The sequence below is a fragment of the Alnus glutinosa genome, chromosome 5, assembly GCF_958979055.1.
Source record: "Alnus glutinosa chromosome 5, dhAlnGlut1.1, whole genome shotgun sequence".
Lineage (NCBI taxonomy): Eukaryota > Viridiplantae > Streptophyta > Magnoliopsida > Fagales > Betulaceae > Alnus > Alnus glutinosa.
In genome coordinates this window covers 28,567,275-28,588,024 of record NC_084890.1, presented here as the reverse complement: position 1 = coordinate 28,588,024, position 20,750 = coordinate 28,567,275, and the positions used below count along the sequence as shown (strand labels likewise).

Here is a 20,750-nt window from a genome sequence, read left to right as displayed (position 1 = left end):
CATTTGATTTCTTTTGGATGCTCCCAAATGCATAAGATTGTTGTGGATGTTTTTGGCTATACGAATTGAGTCTTAAAAATTCAATGGGAATTGAGATGCTCACTGGTGCTGGGGTGTGTATTTTCTTTATCCAGCACGTTGTGTGTGAAAATGTGCTCAAAGAGTTTTTCCCATACGAGTAAGCTGCCTTTTACTTCGAACGGCTTGAAAAATGTTACCTATTAAAAAGATGGATGAAATTATATTCAAGTCTTATAAGGAGCATGTCACATTTTTATTAAATTTTTTTAAGCCGTTTAATGCAAAATGAGGCCTAAATTCGGGAACAATTCAATTTTTGTCTTTTGATTATGCCGTTTCGTAGTTTAGTGGTCGCCTGGTCGGCGGTTTCATGTTTTAACGTGTTTTGTCTCAACGGCATGTTAACATGAAACGATTCAAATGAAATCCTCTCCCATGTCGTTTGGGCAGATCTGGGTTTACATTTCAAGCCCAATGGGCGGTTCAAAGCTTAATAAATTTTGGCGCCCTCCATTATTGACGTCTGTGCTACAAGTCGTTTTATCAGAAAAAGAAGTAAGCTACAAGTCGTTTTTATGATTCCCCAAATCCCAAGCAAACCAGAGGAACCGCTTGGGACCATATAAAACGGTTAAAACTTTCTTTTTCTCCCTCTTCTGCTGCGGCCTGTGAGAAGAACAACAATGGTAATATTCTGTTTACCCAAACGCGTTTATCTCTGTTTGGTTCTCAGGAAAAGAGTGATAACAAGGAATTTGTTGAATGATTCTTGTGGTGTACGATCAGCTATACCGGTTTCTGGTACGGAGAACCGGAAGCAACTTCAGTGCGGTGATTCTGAAGCGGCTTTTCATGAGCAAGATCAGTTTCTCAATCATGGCGGTCCAAATGCATGTACTCATTGTTATTTCAGCCCTGGCTTTCTCATTCTTCACCGCCAATGGTTCTGACCCTGCAAGTTCAGGTACTCATCAAAACCTGAACGTATTTTTTTTTTCTTTTTCTTTCTTGTTTTTTGGTAGTAAGTGTTTTGGGTTTCATTTGTGGCAGATAAAGCACCACTACCTAAATTTGCTTTCAGTTGGTTGGATGACAAAGACACATTCCGTGCCGGTGATGTTGCGGCTATAAAGATTAAAGTACTGGAACACGCTGACAAGCTTGATAAAAATGCTTTTAAGCCCACTCTTACAGTGAACGAAAAGATGGGGAATAGCTCTTATGTATCTGGGGTTCTTTTGGATTTTGAGGGTGATCCTAGTGATTGGAGAATTAACTTCATTGTGATCACAGCCGGGTTATTCAATGTGCTCATCGAGGAGAACGATTTCAAAGTGCTCGATTCCTCGATGCATTTCCAAGTTGAACCAGGTGTTTACTAATTGTAGTCAATTGTGACAATTGGATTGCTATGTTACTGTCTATATCTGCATATGTTACTTTTCCTGAAATGATTGATGCCATACACTTAACCCACCAAGAGAAGAGTTGTATTCAATTTGTGTGCAACACATGTACTTGCTGAAAGTTCTCCTGGTTGTTTTGACAATTAGCATGAATAGTTTGAACTATTATTCGTTTAAAATTTGAATTTGTCACGAGTTGATCAGCTGTCTTTGAATGTTTAATAGTATTGCTATGTGTAATGGAACTTTGGATCTAAGCTTTAATTAATTCTTGCATGCTATCGGTAGTGCCAAGAAAGATGTGTGCTAACCCAAATTGTGGTTGCCTGATTGAAGGTCAAATGTACCCGTCTGTCTGTGTTGCTTCTTGGATGAATCTCATGAATGAGTTTGATGCCGGGACAAAAGCGGCAGTTCTGATACTTCCTAGAGATGCATTTGGGAATAATATCTCTTCAACCACTGAAGAGCCCAATGTACATAATTTTACGGTGTCAGCATTTTATGCAAATGGTTCCATTGCAGTTGTCCCAAACATCACCTTCATGGGTTGGAATGAATTTGGTTATATCATCATCGAGTTTATTACAGTGCAGGCTGGAGACCTCTCATTGCATGTAGAAGGTGACAATGAAACTTTGAATGGCTCTCCACTACCATTTAAGGTGAACCCAGGTGATGTACTTTCGTTTTAGTTACAATCTCTTAAGTTCTGTTGAGAGGCACTAATTGCATATAGATGAGTTGGATTTTTCCTACCTTTTTACTAGAGATTCTAGTTGTTCTTTGCATTTCAAGTTCATGGTGCTGATGAATGAAGCCATTGGTACTTTGTCCTGCATTTCATGCTTGGTTGTAGCATAATTTGATTGATGTGATTATTCTGGATGGCATACTTCTCTGTTTAACAGGATTGCGATTTTCAAAAACTTTGATAATGCCATACTCATTTATCAGGGATTTTTTAAGATACGAACATCCTGTTGGAAGAAAATGTCTTTTGTTGTGACTAATTCCTTATGTTAACATATTTCTGATATAGAAATAGCTCTAAGACCATCAAGGTAAATCTTGTTGATCCTCGCTAATTCTCCAAGAAAATTAACTTTTTCATTCTGCTGATGAATCTTGCCCTGGCCTTTACCAGGACCTCTAGAGATTTCCAATTGCATGGCTACGTGGAACTTTGAACCAAATGGGTGGCAACTATTCTCAAAGATGGAAATATTTATACAGCAAAAGGATCAATATGGGAATTTTGTTCCAGGATTATATGAATTTGACGCTGAAGTTGTTGAAAAAGAGACGAATTTGTCTATCCCTGTTGCAGACTTACACTTTGAAGAAGTCATGGCAGGAATTCAGTTGTTTTCTTTTAGCAATTTGGAACCAGGGAACTTCTTACTAACAATATATGATCTCAAGCATGATGAAAGCATTTCCAACATGCCATATGCCTATACTGTCTTCGTAGGTGTGTATGATCTAGTTTCTTGAAAATCTGTTACTGTTAGTGACTGTCACTTTTTTGAGAATTGTTTTAGCCCTCTACATGTTTTGCTTACTTGCTTCCTTTTTCTCTTGTAGTGATGAGGGAAGTGGGTGTAGATCTTATTTAATGCATGTTTTGCTAGTTTCTGGATTTTAGTTGTTGCACAAGTAATACTACCGTTTGTGAACTCTCTTTGTGACACAATGCACGCGTGCAAGCATATACAAGCAAAGCACGAGCTCTTAGTGGTTAATATGTTTTTTTCTTTCTTATAAATTGAAAACTTCACTTGAATTATAGTGGTTTTCGGGGAGAGGTGTTTTGTGCTTTCTTATTTCTGTGAAGGGTGAAGGCGATTCTTTTGTTAATTAAATGAAGCTGCCATTTTATGTTGAAATTGAATAGGTTATTGCGATGGTTTGGAAAGTGTTGTCAATGGATCTGGTCTAAATAATTCGCTTTCCGGGGAAGTGGCAGAGTTCTCAGTTTATTTGAATGATCTTTATCAATACCCCTCTCAGGTTGAAGTAGAGAGGCTTCAAGTACAAATTGCAAGGGAAATTGATTCCTATTATGTATTGCCAAGCATATATCCTCTGCATGTCACCAACGGTATATGAAATTTAGCAACTTTTCAGTTGTTTGATTTTTTTTTTTTTTTTCTATAAATTATTAATGTTATAAAGAAGTGGGCATCTTTGAGTTAGGCAGTGAACCCACTGGGAGATTGAGATATGGTGCCACAAGCCAGATGGAAATTGCCCCTTCACCGTCTGTTGATTTGAGTAACATTGTAAGAATTGTAATCTTATATTTCCATTAATCTGCTATACTTTAGATTCTGATTTTGTACTGGTTCTGGATTTAGTCTGTTGGGAACTCAAAAGTTCAGGCCAGTTCCTTTAATGTGGTGTATACACCTGACAAGAGTGGGATTTATGAAATTCGTGTATTTTGTGGAAATATTCTACTGAATGGTGGCCAGTCATTCACAAAGTATGTAATAGCAGGTACTACTATTCATTTGATATAATATTTTTCAGGTTGAGCTCTCTCTTTCTTTCAACTCTAAAAACACGTATTTCTAAATTGTAGAACTTCAGTTTTCATGATAAGCATGTGAACTAACCACTTTTTTTTTAACCAGAGGAGAAAAAAATTTACACACTTGTATATTGGTTGAAATTCTGTACAAATTTTGATGGTTTGTTACATATTTAACTCAGAATTTCCTTTATTGTTGCGGATGATCATTGCATGTACCTGTGTAATCTTTAAGTCTTCCACTTGATATACCTGATTAATGGGTTCTTCATCAACAGGTGAAGTTAACATATCACTCTCAGGAGTTATGAGATTCACTCCCAAGGTGCCAAAACTGATTAAAAATGAAATAGTAGTGCAGCTCAAGGATTCATTTCAAAACCCTGTTTTGTCGCAGCAATCAAGGCTGAAGTTAGAGATTGCTTCAATCAACAATTCTGGTTTTTCAAGTTGGACGTTTGTAGATAACAATGATGGGTCATACACTGTTCATTATCTGGCCAAGGATGTTGGCACTTACCAGATGTGTGCTTCTTTTGATGGAAAACAACTCTCACCCTGCCCGTTTGGAGTCAATGTGTACACTAGTAAGCTAAATAGTTTAGTGTAGCTGTTATCGAAAAAGAATAATTCAATATATCCCCTCATTGTGAACAATTATGTGTGTGGTTGTGGTTAATGATCCAAATTATGGTTTATGTTCTGGTAGCTTTTGGAGTATATAAATGTGAATGGGATCTATGCCCTTTACATAATATTGAAATGTTCAAATTCTTTTGTGAAATATATATATATTTTTTTTTTGTTTCTTAAGTAGTAAATATATATACATTGTGCAACTTCGTTGGTGATACACAAACATGCACGCACACACACGTAAATGTTTTGATGCGTTGAGATAATGTTCTTCCGCCTATTTTTAACCTATGGTGCTCTTCAGTTTCAGTTTTAAAGTTAGGATTTAATTTTTTTTTCAATGTTTAGATTGATATTCCATTGTCTTTCAGGTGAATATTTTCCCATAGCCTACAATGATACAATATCTGTTTGGGAGGATGAGTCCATTGCTTTTGATGCTTTAGCAAATGACTACTTTGCTGGTGACAATGCAACTATTGTTGAATACACAAAAGTAAGAGTTGAAGCAGTATTTACAACCTTCTCTTTCTCCCCACACTTCTCAATTCTCTGAAGGGTATTCATAATTATCTTAATGATGGCCAGCCTATGAGGGTAGCAAACAACTAGATTCACCAGCCTTCCAGAACTTGAATTATATTTGGTCGTCCATTTACATCAATAGAATCTTTGTGATCACCTTACTGTGGCTTTATCAATAGTTCAGTTACATTATATCTTTTAAAAAGATGAATCCTGTGACTCAATGCCGAACTGATTAATTCTGAAAAGTCATAATGCATATATCTGCATAGCTAACTATCCTATATTAATAGTTGACATGCATCATATGCATCAATACCATGACATCTATTTCCCTTATATAACATGAAGATTATACTGATCAAGCATATGAATAGAAGAATTTTCTTGGAAAGCTGACCTACTTGTATATGTTATATTTTGTCAGCCAGGTCACGGTTCACTTTTACAGTATGGAAGGCTTCTTAGATATACCCCTTACAAAGATTATTATGGGAATGATTCTTTTTCATACACAATGTCTGATATAAATGGCAATCTTGCTACTGCCACCGTAAACATTTCTGTTCTCAGTATCCCACCCCAGTTTGTTTCCTCTCCAAGTGAATTGCAAGCAACTGAAGATGTCGTAAATCCCAGATTCGGGTAAGGAACTTTTATCCTTTAAAAGTTTATTGATTAGTACAACATTGTAAAATTTATTTTAGTCGGTTATGTCTGGGATTTTTTTTTCCTGGCACTTTTTAGGGGCTTCTCTGGGTTTGAGATTAAATATTCAGATCAGATGGAGAACATTTCCATTACTCTCAGTGCACAGTTTGGGACTGTCTTTTTGTCTCCAATGCTGATGCAATTTTGGCAGCCAATGTGGAGTGGACTATTTATAAACAGAGGGGGCCAAGAAGCAGAAGACCTGATCTTAGAAGGCTGCACAGAAGTAATCAATTTTGCGCTTCAGTCAATTCAGTATCTTGGGTATTATTATTAAACTTCAATGTGTTTTTCATTTAGTTGAAAATTTTGATTTCAGCATTTATTAATGTTTGTTTGGTATTCATGATGCATTTATTATTATTATTATTTACATGTTTTCCCTTGTAGAACTTTAAGTTATTGGGATTTGCAAATGCATTAATACCTTATCAATTGTGATCAAATAGAAAATAGAAATTTATATGTCACATCTAAAAATTATGCCATAATTTTTTTCAACAGCTCAAATGGTATTCTTACCTTTTACCCATTTTTCATAGCTATGAATTTCTCTTTATTATTTAAATATATCATTATGAGGGAAGATAGTTTCTAAATCTAAGGAATGATTTGGGCAAATTTAATCTGTCTACCCACAGTCAGCACTGACATAATTTTTTCATTTCGGTTTTGGGGTCACAATAGCAGATGATCTATTGAGCCTTATGAGGTGTTGAAATTTCATAGTAATAGACCACTTGCTAAATATATATTTTTTCCTTATGTGCTTGACAATCTTGTCAGTAACTTGTTCTTTTGTCTCATTTATCTCAAATCAGAAATGAGAACTTCAGTGGTAATGATACAATGCGAGTCTCTACCAGGAACAAGAATGGAAAAAACGATTTGGATGTTCCAGTTTTTGTGGACCCTATCAATGATCCTCCATTTATTCATGTCCCTGAAATTATTATCCTGAAGGGTAATGAAGACGAGTCACTGATCTTTGACAGAGAAAGAGACAAGTTTGAGTTTTATGTTGGGGATCCAGATCTTCTTAACTTCACAGGTATGGGTTACCGTTGTTATTGTTAGGTAGGAGATGAGAATTTCCAACTTGTGCTAAAATTAAAAGAATCATTCTATGATTGTAGAGTTCATTTTCCACCAGGAAAACAAAAACAAAAAGGATAGTAATGTTCATTTTAGATTCAGTTCAGTTATGCGGTGTTGGTTTCAGAAGATTGTCTTATTTGCATATAATATAGGTGCTCTGGCAAGACTGTGTTTCACAGATTCCAAATTAAGAGTCATGTCATATACTCAAGCTATGCAAATATAGATTTGAGTTGAAAGGTGGAAATTCAAGATTAAAACTCTAAATTTACTGCATAATCCTTACCTTACAGATAGAAGTAACATATTTTAAATCAAATACAAAAAAATCTAGCATTTGTTCTTAATTGCATGTATAAGATCGCATCATCACGGTAGTAGTTTTTTATGCTAAAGACTATTTAGAAGATTTGGCATTATGGGAATTTGAGTTATTTCCAATTTAGTTGATAGATTTGATAGGATATTGATAAGAAAGCTTGTTTAGGGATTTTTCTTCCATAACCTAAACAATTGACAACACAACCTGTTTGGAGGAAATAGTATCAAAAAATGATCATCTGAACCTTTTAATCTTGAGATTTTTGTGTCTAGAATGTTCAAGCTAGATGTGAATTATGCAAAACTCTGGATATATTAATTTTATGTACTATTTGCTTCAAAATTTTGTGCTAGACTTGCAGATTTCTAATTGCTGAATTTTCTGCTGGTGGCTTATGTTTCAGGTGGTGAGATAAACTTCATAGTGGAATTCTCTTTGGAAGTTAATGATGGACTTTTGGTCACTAGTTTACCAGCTGAGCTCATTAATACAACTGAACTGAAGTTAAAGAACAGTTATCTGTGGCAACCTCTGCAGACATATGTTACTATCTCAAAACATTTTACAGTCAAAGCTAACGGTATTAGATTTCGGGGCACAGTCAATTATTGCAATAGTATTATGCAACAACTGTTTTATCATGTGAGTGAGCTTCTTTTGCTTGCAAGTGTTATGCTCCTTCAAGTAGTAAAAGTTAGTGTAAGATAAAGAATATGTTTTTACAGGTTTCCTCTTTGTATGATTAATTAACAGCATCTTAGCCTCAACAATACCCCCTTCTGCAAAATCCAATAATAATTGTAAAGTAAATATAAGGGAAATTGCCTCATATCACCCTAAGTTTTGATCCCATGACAGATAAAGACTTGAGTTTCCAATTTCGACAATTAAGTATTTGAGTTTTGTCCATTTGACAGATAAGAATCTTTAGTTAATTTTTCCGTCCAAATTTTAATGGAAGAAGTACTAGCTGTCATCTTTTCCATGTAAGACCAATAAAATTGTGCCACATGTACCAATAAAAAAATATGCCATAAAAATGAAAATAAAAGAAAAAGGAAAAAAAAATAAAATTCACCCTACATTGCTTGCCCTCCTCTATGCCCTCTACCACCACAGAGAGGAGGTGGCGGGGGTGGATCGCCATTCCCTTCAACCCCACCACCCCCTTCTACAGGGTCTTGTTTTTTTGTATTCTTTTTATTTTGGGGCATAATTTTTATTTTTGTACACATGGTACGATTCTATTGGTCTTATGTGGAAAATATGACAATTGGCACTTTTGATAAAATTTGGATGGCAAAATTAACAAAATGACTTATTTGTCAAATGACCAAAACTCAAATCCTTAATTGTCAAAATTAAAAACTTAGGCCCTTATCTTTCACATAACAAAATTCAAATCCTTATTTGTAACGGAGTCAAAACTCAAGTATAGTGCAATTTCCCTAAATATATGATACACACAAAGGGAGGAAATTCTTATCCCAGCCATAGATCAGTAATGTCGATGATGCTTTGCTTCCTTAGCCTAAGTGCTTAAAAAACATAATTTATGCAAGACAAATTAACTTAGTTTGGCTAGGACAAAAAAAGAAAAAGGATTAGTATGGAACCTTCACCCTGAAGTAAAACATATTCATTTGACAATTCAAGATGCTGGTTTGTATTATATATAATTGATTAGCCTTATGCTTGAAGGAACAATGCTGATATGTATTAAATTACTACTTATTTTAAAAGCTTAAACTAATAGGAAATTGTGAATTTAATAATTTAATTAATATTCTAAATACTCCTTATATGTGTGCTCAAACTCTCTCTCACCAAGTGAGGTCCTCAGGACTTTTGCGCTGATACCATGTTTAATCACCAATTGTTCCAAAAGCTTAAGGTTATAGGAAATGGTGAATTCAATCATTTAATTAATATTATAATAATATGTAAGCTAAGAAAGTATTTATACCATTCAGCCAATTATTCACATAGTATTTTTTAGTTTCATGAAGCTCGCTAATAAGGTATCGAACATGATTAGCATCATGAAATAAAAGTATCAGGTTGAGTTGTAACTCTTTAATATTCAACGTATAGCTTTACATAGAGTTTCAAAGAAATCCAAAGCACTGTGGAAGTAAAAGATTTGGGGAAAAAGTCTGTGTTGCACGTAGGAATTGTATACTATTTTTCAAGTAGCAAAAATATATCCAATAGTCTCTCTTGTACAGGGTGGAGAACATGGTGCTATTTTAACAGTGACATTAAATGATATGGGAAACTATGGGTGTTATCCAGATTGTGCTGAAAGGGTATCATTGCCTTTATACACTGAGGCTGCTGTAAATCTAATAAGAAGAAGGCCAATGAGTTCATTGGTAGCTCATAGTAAGTGAGAGTTTAACTTATTTTTAGTTCTCATTGTCTTCTATTAAGATATCATCCTCTTAGGCTTTAACATTATTTTTATTTGTGGATAGTTGCTTCATCATCGGAAAATGCTTAAAAGAGCTAACCTGTTTGATTTTGAAGCTATGTTACCGACACTTGTATTGTGTCTTGATTGCTCATCATCTATCTTTCTCTAAATTATGATTGATTTTTCACAGCTTTTTATTTTTTTCCTGTAGAAAAATGTAGTTGAAAAAATGATTCTGCACTACAAGTTTCAGTTATTAGTTTGGAGAGGAATTTGCAATTCTTTGGATGCTGGTTATTGGTTTGACCAAATCATCGAGAAAAACCTTATTACCTTAAAGATACTGGACCAAACGAGGTTTTAATATCTTCCAAAATATCTTGCCAAGCAAGTATATATTTACATTTGGATAGAAAGATTTAGTTAGTCGTTGTAATTTATGAGCATAGCACCAAATAATACAAGACAAGGGTGCATGCTCTTTCAGACTATTCATTGTCACCTTAATCACTAGTACAGAAGCCAAGGAAGTCATATATATGCATCTATCTAAATGGCTGATAAGCTTATCTCTGTCTTTATGGTATACAGCCCTAGGATCAGCTATTGTCATCGAATTTCTCATGGTTTTCTCTCTTGGAGTATTGCTTCTATTTTTTACATGCAAGTGTGCATTTCTTCTTATAAATGAAAGAAGAAACCGGCACATGGAAAGTTCAGAGATAGCTAGTGTGCAAAGTTCTCATGAACCAACTGTAAGTATATCTCACTTGTCTGGTTCTATTATCATGATAGAGAACATTTTGTTTCATAGAAATTGTCTTTTTGTTGCAAAGATTCTGAACGCTTACAGAGTATCTTGTGTTAGAATCAGACCAAAACTTTAGCACACAGAAGAGAGAGAGAGAGAGAGAGGAGGAGAATGTTATGATTGATTTGCTTACTCATGTGTAGCTAAGCACAAATTTATCTGGGGATACAACTTACTTCACTGGATGCTGTTCAAGCTCCTCCTGGTCTAGAAGCCAATTTTCCAACTTTCGCCAGCGGTAACTATCTTATCTGCCAATGCTGCAATAATGCGTGTTGCAATATGATTGATACAAAACCAAGGGAATGGGTTTTATGATAATAAGTGGAGCAGAAGAGTTGGGCGAAATTTGAGACTTGGGAAGTTTTTTATGGATATCATCACATTCTTCTCTTCTTAACTTTAGGCTTCTCAATGGTAGGATGAATTTGCCTCCTTGAAAAAAATTCTTGACTGAACTCTTCAGAATCTATCTAATAAGAACTTTATGAGAATGCAAACATTTGATCTATTATGCAGAAAGGAATATTGTAAAAAGGAAGTGAGTGTAAAACAATTATATTAAATTTTATGCTTGAAGTATGAATTGATTTCCTTAGTTTCTATGTTGTACCTCCTCAGCCTCTAGGCTAAGATCAAGTACTGATTAAAAGAAGGATTGAAAGCTGTTTCTGAGCTTATTGGTAACCTGTGTGCAAATTATGGACATGTTGGAAAGGATGTTAGTTTGCTTATTCTTTTTCTTTCATTTAGCTTCATTAACAATGCATTGTGCCCAAATTTTCCAGGTCTCGACGTCTATCTGTAAAAGGAGAATCGAGGAAGCCAGAGTTTCACTCTTCTCATTCTTTTGGTGATCAAAGTCAGCGAACTTCTCTACCCAGTATCAAGGCACTTGCTATTGAAAAAGGGCAAACTGAAACAGGTTGACATATTTTGCATAAACTTGAACTCTTTAACTAATTCAGAGACTTTAACCTTGTCGAAAGACAATTTTATTTTATTTTTTATTAACAAGCTTTTTTTTTGGGGGGTCATTTCATTAAGAGGGTTTTGATAAGTAATGTTCTTTATTGATCGACATTGTATGTTGATTTCAACAAGAAATTATTGTTGAAGCGATTTTTAGCCTGGTGACGTCACCTCCGATTCGTTCCTTCACATGTAACCTGCAATAAAGTAAAGACCCGCCGGGGTTGGCTGGCGGAGCCTCTTCTGACGCCCAAGTTAGTAGGGAGAGTAAGAGAGAGAATGATCATATTAGATGGGATCTTTACCTCTTAGATGATGTACGTATATATAGGCTTTATTTTACTGTTGATGCACAGTAAAAGTCTTATTATTGTACAATGAGAATAATGATCAGTAAAGTGTGTAGATATTAAGCATGGTGCTCCAAACTAATTTCTAACTTGATTTGACAAGTGTCAAGATCCTAATAAATGCTAAGGATCATGGTCATTCCCGACCAACTGTTTCCCAACCAAACATATCAGGGGTGGAACCACCTTGGGGCTTGGGGGGGCCTGGCCCCCCCAAGCCCCAAGGTTCTCCCAAAAAAAAAATTTAAAAAAATTAAAATTTTGCCCCAAATTTTATTATTTTTTCTAATTTTGGCCCCCCCAAAACTTTTTTTTTTCAATTTGGCCCCCCTACTTGGGGGGGCTGGCTCCGCCCCTGAAACATATAATCCCGAGATCTTGGTCATTCCTGACTAAGCATATAATCCAAGCACTGTACTACCCATGTATAACCTAAGTACTGTATATAGTCCGAACATCGAATAACTCGAGTGGGGGATAATAATTCCCCAACAACTATCATTTTTTTTTTTTTTTTTTTGTTTTTTTTAAGATCATACTATCTAGGCTTGTATAATCGAAATGGTTATAACCATTTTGCAACTACTAACCGCTTATAAATATTAACCGTTAACCGCATAATCGCTTTTTAAAGTGGTTATAAATAATCGCTAACCGCTTAGGCGGATGCAGTTAGCGATTTCAGGAGTAGGCGGAAGCGGTTAGCCGGTTTGTAACCATTAACAGCCTCCCCTTATATATATATATATATATATTAAAAATTTGTTTGTATTTGGATTTGTAGTGTTTTGGATTTATTTTTAGATTTGTTAATTTTGTACCAAAATGTCCAAAAATTATTATTATTTTTTTAACTGTCCAAAAATCAGCCCAAAGCCCAAATTAAAAAGTGATTTTCAAACCGCTGATTATAAACATAATAATTGCTAACCATCATTTATAAAAATAACCGCTAACCGCCTAGGCAGAAGCGGTCGCAGTTATTAAAATTCAATAACCACTAACTATAACCGCTTGTACACCCATAATACTATCGTATCTTCTGAGACATCTTAGGGCATATATATATATATGTGTGTGTGTGTGTGTGTGTGTGTGTGTGTGTGTTTGTGTGTGTGTAACTATAATACAACCATTGTGTTTTTATTAAAAAGTTGATTTGATTTTGATCTCGTCCCACTGCGCAAGCAAAATTTATGAAGCCTTGCTCGATAAATATATTAAGAAAAACGAACGAAAATTCTGTATAAAGATCCGGGCATGATAACACAAAAGTTCAAGAGAATTTAGAAACAGGTTGAGCCAAATACCATTGGTTTTCAAGTTTAGTAAAATATGAAGAAAAAAAGAAGGTCAAGAGAATTTAGAAACAGGTTGAGCCAAATACCAATTGTCTTGTGTTAAAGTGTCCCACATTGCTAAGAGATTCTTGTCTTGTAGACTTTATAAGCCATGGATACCTCTCCTCTCTCAAGGCGTCTTTTGAGAATGAGTAAGGCCCATGAACTTTTACATCTTGTCACCTCATCGATCACGTTCTTGACTTCTTTGAGGCTTAGCAGTTGTTGGGGATAAATCCCACTCAACCCGATCCAAAGAGAAGATTCAAAAGTCAAATAGGTCCAAACAGATAAGAATAATGATAAGATAAGAATAATGATCATATCAGAGGTCTAAGAAGATATCAGATCAGAAGTCTAAGAAGATGTCAGATCAGAAGTCTAAGAAGATATCAGATTGGAAGTCTAAGAAGATATCCAATTAGAAGTCTAGTAAAGGATTGAAGTCCAATTAGAACTCTGACAGCAGTTCTAGATCAACAAGGAGCAGGAGTTTTAATCCAGGTTTGACTCCACCACTATGCCTATAAATAGGCCCATACCCCAGGTATAAACGAAGACTCAATTTTATGCATAGAGCATTATTTTCTCACAGAAGCTAACTTAGGCATCGGAGCGGGACCCCCGGAAGGGTCCCTAGGTTTTGTTGTTTTGCAGAGTTATTGAGAAGCGTGAAGAACATCAAAGGAACGTGCAGATTCACACCATACCGGAAACTGTACCAACAGTTTGGCGCCGTCTGTGGGAAACGATTATTCATTCCTCATAAAAGAAAAAGAAGATCCAGCATGGTGATGAACACACGTTCCGGAAGCCAGACCAATCGACAGCCCGTGGCCCCACAGGAACCGGCTATTCAGAATAATTTACAGCCTCCACCGAACCCTCCCCCGGGGGGTGGAGATCAAGATCGCATAGCAGCGTTGGAAGCCCAGATTGAAGACTTAAATGCAGAATCGTTACGCATGAGGACGAGACAGCCCAATCCCGAGATGAACAGGGATGAGCGTGAGGAAGAAGATCACAATAGCAACATTAATCCTCGGAGGGAGGATGACCGTCAAGGAGATCTGAGCAGAATTATTGCCGAGCTGGAGAGAAGGTGCACGGACATGGAGATGGAAAGAAATGACAAAGGCAGATCCGTAATGGTGGACAAGCTCCTAATGGGTACAGACTCACCCTTCACCAGACGGGTGGCAGACTATCAGCTTCCCGATAAGTTTAAGGTACCCCAAATTCTAAGTTATGCAGGAGACAGAGATCCCTTGGATCACCTAGAGAATTTCAAAGCTCATCTAGACCTTCACGGGACACCCGATGAAGTAGCATGTCGGGCCTTCCCTCTTACTCTTTCGGGGAATGCCCGAGACTGGTTCAGGAAGCTGCCCCCGAATTCCGTTGATCAGTTCAAGGAATTGTCCAAGATATTCCTAACGGAGTTCTTGGCTTTCCGGACAAGGAAGAAGCCTTCGGGATATTTGCTATCATTGCACCAACAGGGCAATGAGAGTCTTAAGGAGTTTATGGCTCGGTTCAACCGAGAGAAGGCTACGGTCGAAGATCCGACCGAGGATATGATTTTTGCTGCCATTTATCAGGGAATTTCACCCGAGGAGCCTTTGATGAAGAAGTTGATCCGGAAGCAACCGAGTACCTTGCAGGGCCTCATGGATAAGGTAGAAGAATTCATCAATCAGGAAGAGACGCTGAAGTCTATGGCCAGTTCTAGACTACCCCGAGAGACAGCCCCAGAAAAGAAAAGGAAAGAACTCAAGAAAGCTGATTGGGAAGAGCAGAGGCAGGTAAAGAAGTTCAAAGATTACAACTTTACACCTCTCAATGCCGAGATATCAGAAGTCCTCATGGAGATCAAGAGAGATCCGGCGTTTCGGGAACCGCAAAAGATACCAGAATTCATAAAGAATGGCAAGTTGGTTCGGTTCTTGGGAGAGCGACGGAACCATCAAGGAAATAACAGGCCTCGGAATCATCAGGACTATCAGCCCCAAGATCAACAGCCACAGGATTACTATCCCCGAGACCGTCCTCAGCTAGACGAAAGGCATCAAGAGAATGCTCCCCGAGATGACATAGAAAGAAGAGAGGACCGAAGAAGCAGAAGCCCACAGCATAGAGAGCCGAGGCAACAGCAGTATCTGCCCGTGATCCCATAAAAAGGACTCTCGGGAATTTCAGGCTTGCTTTTATTTTTTAGTATTTATATTTGCAAAGAACTAGACTTTTATTTTTAATTCAACTAGACAGAAAATTCCCCAGATTTTGGGAATAAGTATTTTCAGAATAAATGAATAAAGCTGACTTAAGCATCGGAGTGTTCCCGGTCTAGGGACCAGGAACCCGTTGATGTTGTTTCTTTTGCAGGCAAAAACTCTCGGATCAGTCCTAGCCGAGAGTCTCGGATCAGTCCTAGCCGAGATCAAGAAGAAAGGGGGGTCGTCTCAGATCAGTCCTAGCCGAGAGTCTCGGATCAGTCCTAGCTGAGACCAAAACTTCTCGGATCAGTCCTAGCCGAGAAGGAGCCTCTCGGATCAGTCCTAGCCGAGAGCAAGAACAACTTCTCGGATCAGTCCTAGCCGAGAAGGAGCCTCTCGGATTAGTCCTAGCCGAGAGCAAGAGCAACTTCTCGGATCAGTCCTAGCCGAGAAGGAGCCTCTCGGATCAGTCCTAGCCGAGAGCAAGAAAAACTTCTCGGATCAGTCCTAGCCGAGAAGAAGCCTCTCGGATCAGTCCTAGCCGAGACCAAGAAGAAAACTCTCGGATCAGTCCTAGCCGAGAGAAAGGAGCATCTCGGATCAGTCCTAGCCGAGAGCAAGAAGAAACTTCTCGGGGGGTCGGATTTAACCCTCGGGTTTTGCAGGTTTTTCAAGATACATGGAGAAAACCCTAAGGAAAAACAAGAAGGTAATTGGGGGATAAGATTTAACCCTCGGGTTTTGCAGGTTAGCAGGTTTTCAGAAGGAAACAAAGATCGGGTTTCCTTAGACATGGAATTCCCATTATTCAAGCAAGCTTCGGATAAGGGAATTGGGGGGTAACTGTTGGGGATAAATCCCACTCAACCCGATCCAAAGAGAAGATTCAAAAGTCAAATAGGTCCAAACAGATAAGAATAATGATAAGATAAGAATAATGATCATATCAGAGGTCTAAGAAGATATCAGATCAGAAGTCTAAGAAGATGTCAGATCAGAAGTCTAAGAAGATATCAGATTGGAAGTCTAAGAAGATATCCAATTAGAAGTCTAGTAAAGGATTGAAGTCCAATTAGAACTCTGACAGCAGTTCTAGATCAACAAGGAGCAGGAGTTTTAATCCAGGTTTGACTCCACCACTATGCCTATAAATAGGCCCATACCCCAGGTATAAACGAAGACTCAATTTTATGCATAGAGCATTATTTTCTCACAGAAGCTAACTTAGGCATCGGAGCGGGACCCCCGGAAGGGTCCCTAGGTTTTGTTGTTTTGCAGAGTTATTGAGAAGCGTGAAGAACATCAAAGGAACGTGCAGATTCACACCATACCGGAAACTGTACCAACAGCAGTAATCATAAGGAATGGTTTTTATTAAGATTTTGTGTATAACCCAAATTGTTACCCTACCGATAAATACCTTACTTTATACATATTTTCATTATTCATAAGGTTATAGAGAGGAAACCGAAAACCCATAGAGAAAGAAAGCCTAAAACCTTTCTTAAGCTTAATTAACATTCCCCACTTCTCTCCTTATTACCAAATCATCATGAAATCCTTATATCTTTTTTCTTTTCTTTTTTTTTTCTTTTTTTTTAATTTTATTTTATGTGCCGGGTTTCGCTAATGAGTTCATCAAAGCAGCTAGAGTTTCAGAGAGCAAATGAGTTTGTTGGTGGCAACGTTTTAGGGTTTGCGTTGAAAAATAAAAATGTGGAACTATAGAAAAATTGAAGAAAACAGAAAAATAAAAACTATATAGAAAGAATGCTGGACAGTAAGGCGAATGTAAATCTGTCTCTTAGACAAATATTGTCTCCCACTTAAACAATAAGTTTTACAGAAGGGAATACAATAATTTTGTCCTCAAGATACAATACTACTCGAATGTAGTGTGCCGATCGCAAATTTTGAACATTACTCTAAATTCAGAAATTCTGTAACAACAGAGAAGATGAAAAAGAAGAGAGGAAAAAAGATTTCGAAAATATGCTGGAAAAATATAGTTTTATCTAAAATTCAGAAAAAGTTTACAGCAGTTTTAATACAGTTTCTAACTGTCGAAAACACAGTTTCTGACTGTTGAGAAAGCAGTTAGAAAATATAGTTTCTGACAGTTTAGAAAAACAGTTAAGTATTCAAAAGTATTACTGTTAGAAAAGCAGTTGTACACATCATAAAAAAAGTGCGTCTAAAGCGACACGTGTACATGCGACCATTGGGTGACGCAATTAGCATAACTAGTACATGTATACTAAAAAATCTTATCTAGTATAAGAGCATGATAAATGCTTATAAAGCACAAAAAATACTCATAACTTTTCAATGTGAGACAAAAAGTAATAAAAGAAATAAAGAGAAGTGCATACATTCAAATTGAAAATAAACTTAAATTTTCATGAAATAATTTTCAAGAGTTTAAACCTCTCATCTCTTTTAAGGTATATATATATTCTTAAGTTTTTGAGATGTAATTTGTACTTAATTAAGCCTAACCAGCCCTACCAACCTTTGGTAATTTTAATTCAAGGAAGTTGTAAAAGGTTTTAAGAAAAAAAAGGTAAAAAAATCTATCCCATGACTTGAGAAAGACTATCATTTTAGCCACTTATTTATCTCTCGACCTTGTCTCTAATATTCTGAAAAAAAAAAGGAAAAAAAGAAGAAGAGTAATGTGAAAAAAAAACAAAGGAGTAATGTGATGGAACAATCTTTTTATCTTTGTAAAGTTAATGTGGTTTTAAAATCATAATTAAATAGAAAAAATTTACAGAAATTCATTGCAAATTTAATTATGATTTTAAAAGTCACATTAATTTAGAATGATCAATTACTCTTTTAAAAAATTGTTTCTTCGATCGATCAATACATAGGAGACCAATATATTTGTCGACGGTAATACTATGGACCATCTTTTTATCATTTTAAAGTTGATGTGACTTTTAAAATTACTATTTGATTAAAATTTAATAATGATTAATTCAAAATTTAATAGTAATTTTAAAAGTCACATCAACTTTAAAATGATAAAAATAAAATAAAAAAGATGGTCACTGACATTACTCTTTTTCGCTCTTATTTATATGCTTAGCTCATTCTCTAATATGTCCCCTTTACCGCAACAGGCTGGATTAATTTCATAAATTATAGCATGATTGTGGCCGAAATGGAATACAACCTGGATCCTAGGGCAGTACAAATGTACATAAATGCCTCCCATAAATTCAGGCATTTAGTAAAAAAAAAATAAAAAAATAAAAAAAAATAAAATTAAATTAAAACACCCCCCTTCCCAAAATCAAATTCCATACTCTATAAAGTAAATGAACTGTGTGAATTTAGTTGGCATTTTAAATGATTTATTTGAAAATGTAAAATCACAATTTTATTTAAAAACTCGTGTTTATTCTGCAAAATTGAGAGATCAAAACAACTCTAAATTACGGGCAACAATTTTTTTTTTTCCCCTCAAATATCAAAATGAGAGATGATTATTAGCAAATCAATTCGTTGACAATAAACTACTATTAATTTTTAAAATAAATGTTTGTTTTCATTTTCGGATACATTTTTTGTCCATCTCTGTACAAATAATGTGTAAATTTTACCATTAAATCTGTTGGTAGATTTAAAAAGAGGATTATATTATTTTATTTTCTTGTATATTTTTTGTCCATCTCTGTACAAGATAAGTGCAAATTCACTGTTAAATATATAGAACCCACGTATGGGTTTCACATATTTAATGGTAAATTTACAAACACATATGTGTAAAAGAATTATACTAAACAATTAATTTTTATTTTTTTAGAAAAAGGTAGACAAAAATATGGAGAAGAATCAATTTCTAATTTTAAAAGGACGGAAATTTCCTATAAATCGGTTTGTAGAAAATTTTCTATAACCCACATATAAAAGTAACTGTGTCTTTTGGCATGTGAGAAGTACATGTTATTTTAATAGCATGTGTTTCTCACGAATTAAGATCCCCTCAAATTTTTTGCCCGAATTTGATAGAATTCAGGCAGGTAGTTGTGAGTGAGCATTTATGAGACCCACCTGACCAAATAAAAGTTGGGCTGCCCAACTGCTTATCCGGTCAGGTGGGTCTCATAAATGCTTACTCACAACAACCTGCCCGAATTGTATCAAATTCGGGCAAATAATTTGAGGGGATCCTGATCCGTTTCTCACATGCCTTTTTAATAGTATTAATAAAAAAACATGTGCTTCTCACATGCTTAAATGACACATGTCACTTTTATATGTGGGTTATAGAAAATTTCTGTCCATTTTAAAAAGAATAAAGATTTCCTTCAAGCTGAGTTGGAGGAAGTTCCTCCAATATAGTCTATAAAAATGCTATATGTCTCTTTGCATGTGAGAAACTCATATTTTTTTTAATTGCAAAGACAAAGTTGAAATAAATTTTATTAAAAATGCATTTTTTCTTTTAACTTTGTCCTTTCATTTAACAAAAAGGACATAAATTTCGTACAAATCATATTTAATATTGACATGTGACCCTTGGCAGGCGAGAAACACATATTATTTTAATGACATATTTTTTTAAAAATATTAATAAAAAAAATTATATGTGTGAATAAAGTCAACCATAGTTTCGGAGCAATTATTATTATTATTTTTTGTCTTTATTTCAAAAATTAGCGGTGGGTTTGGTTGGTTTGGTGGAAAGAGGGGGAAGGAAAAGGGGAGGGAAAGGAGTCCCTTTTCCGTGCGGACCCACTTCGTTTGGGCGGAAATGGAGGGAAACAAAGCGCGGAAAAGCTGTGTTGTGTCAATTATAGTCGAAGTTACTATCATACCCTTCCTTTGTTTTCCACATGTTCATTTAATGCCACGTATTAATTGTCTAGTTCAACTTTTTTTTTTTTTGGTCATTTTATGGTTTTTAAGTGAGGTTGATTTCCACTAAAAATGTTTAGCAAATTATATAGTTGTAAGGATAATGATCTTTTATAATTATTTGTTTGAATTTAAGAAAATTTGGACAGGTGATTATGAGAAACTATTTATAAAATTCACCTAACTAAATAAAAATCAAGTTGGTTAATCATTTATTTGGTCAAATGGATTTTATAAGTAGTCTCTCACAATCATCTGTCTAAATTCTTTTAAATTTGGATAAATAATTGTAGATAATTATGCTCTTAGTTATAAGAATACACCCATTAATGCAAATGTCTTTTTTTTTTTTTTTTCCTATATTTTGTTTTAATCTTGAATTTATTTGCACAACAATATGTTGGATTATTAGATATACTAATCAAAAATATTAATTAAATTTGCCTTTCTAGTTGGGTATTTTTCATATATATATATATATATATATATATATATATATCATGCATTTGAATTTGCGTCTT

At 35.5% G+C, this 20,750-nt stretch overlaps 1 protein-coding gene across 8 annotated transcripts; it reads left to right on the top strand.

The window, feature by feature from the left end:
* The first annotated feature begins 9 nt into the window (after nt 1-9).
* On the top strand, nt 10-11,838 carry LOC133869442 (protein GAMETE EXPRESSED 2-like). 8 transcript variants are annotated; one of them, XM_062306438.1, is made up of 18 exons: nt 10-985; nt 1,072-1,392; nt 1,764-2,102; nt 2,575-2,901; nt 3,325-3,531; nt 3,627-3,712; nt 3,788-3,929; nt 4,242-4,288; nt 4,361-4,550; nt 4,971-5,095; nt 5,552-5,769; nt 5,872-6,099; nt 6,657-6,886; nt 7,659-7,897; nt 9,484-9,640; nt 10,263-10,426; nt 10,626-10,720; nt 11,271-11,838. In XM_062306438.1, exons 1-18 carry the CDS (start codon nt 784-786, stop codon nt 11,410-11,412), a joined length of 3,459 nt encoding a protein of 1,152 aa, XP_062162422.1. In that variant the 5' UTR covers nt 10-783; the 3' UTR covers nt 11,413-11,838. The 8 variants fall into 8 exon arrangements, with proteins under 8 accessions (XP_062162422.1, XP_062162420.1, XP_062162419.1 ...); XM_062306436.1 differs by having other exon boundaries at nt 10-707; nt 808-985; nt 4,242-4,550; nt 11,271-11,837; XM_062306435.1 differs by having other exon boundaries at nt 4,242-4,550; nt 11,271-11,837.
* The last annotated feature ends 8,912 nt before the right edge of the window (nt 11,839-20,750 follow it).

What these genes read in the sequence shown, in the direction of transcription:
- LOC133869442 (XM_062306435.1), top strand. Translation starts at nt 784, where the DNA reads ATGATTCTTGTGGTGTACGATCAGCTATACCGGTTTCTGGTACGGAGA. An exon ending in CTGTTGATTTGAGTAACATT is followed by an intron (nt 3,713 to 3,787) that starts GTAAGAATTGTA and finishes TTCTGGATTTAG; the next exon opens with TCTGTTGGGAACTCAAAAGT. An exon ending in AAAGTTCTCATGAACCAACT is followed by an intron (nt 10,427 to 10,625) that starts GTAAGTATATCT and finishes ACTCATGTGTAG; the next exon opens with CTAAGCACAAATTTATCTGG.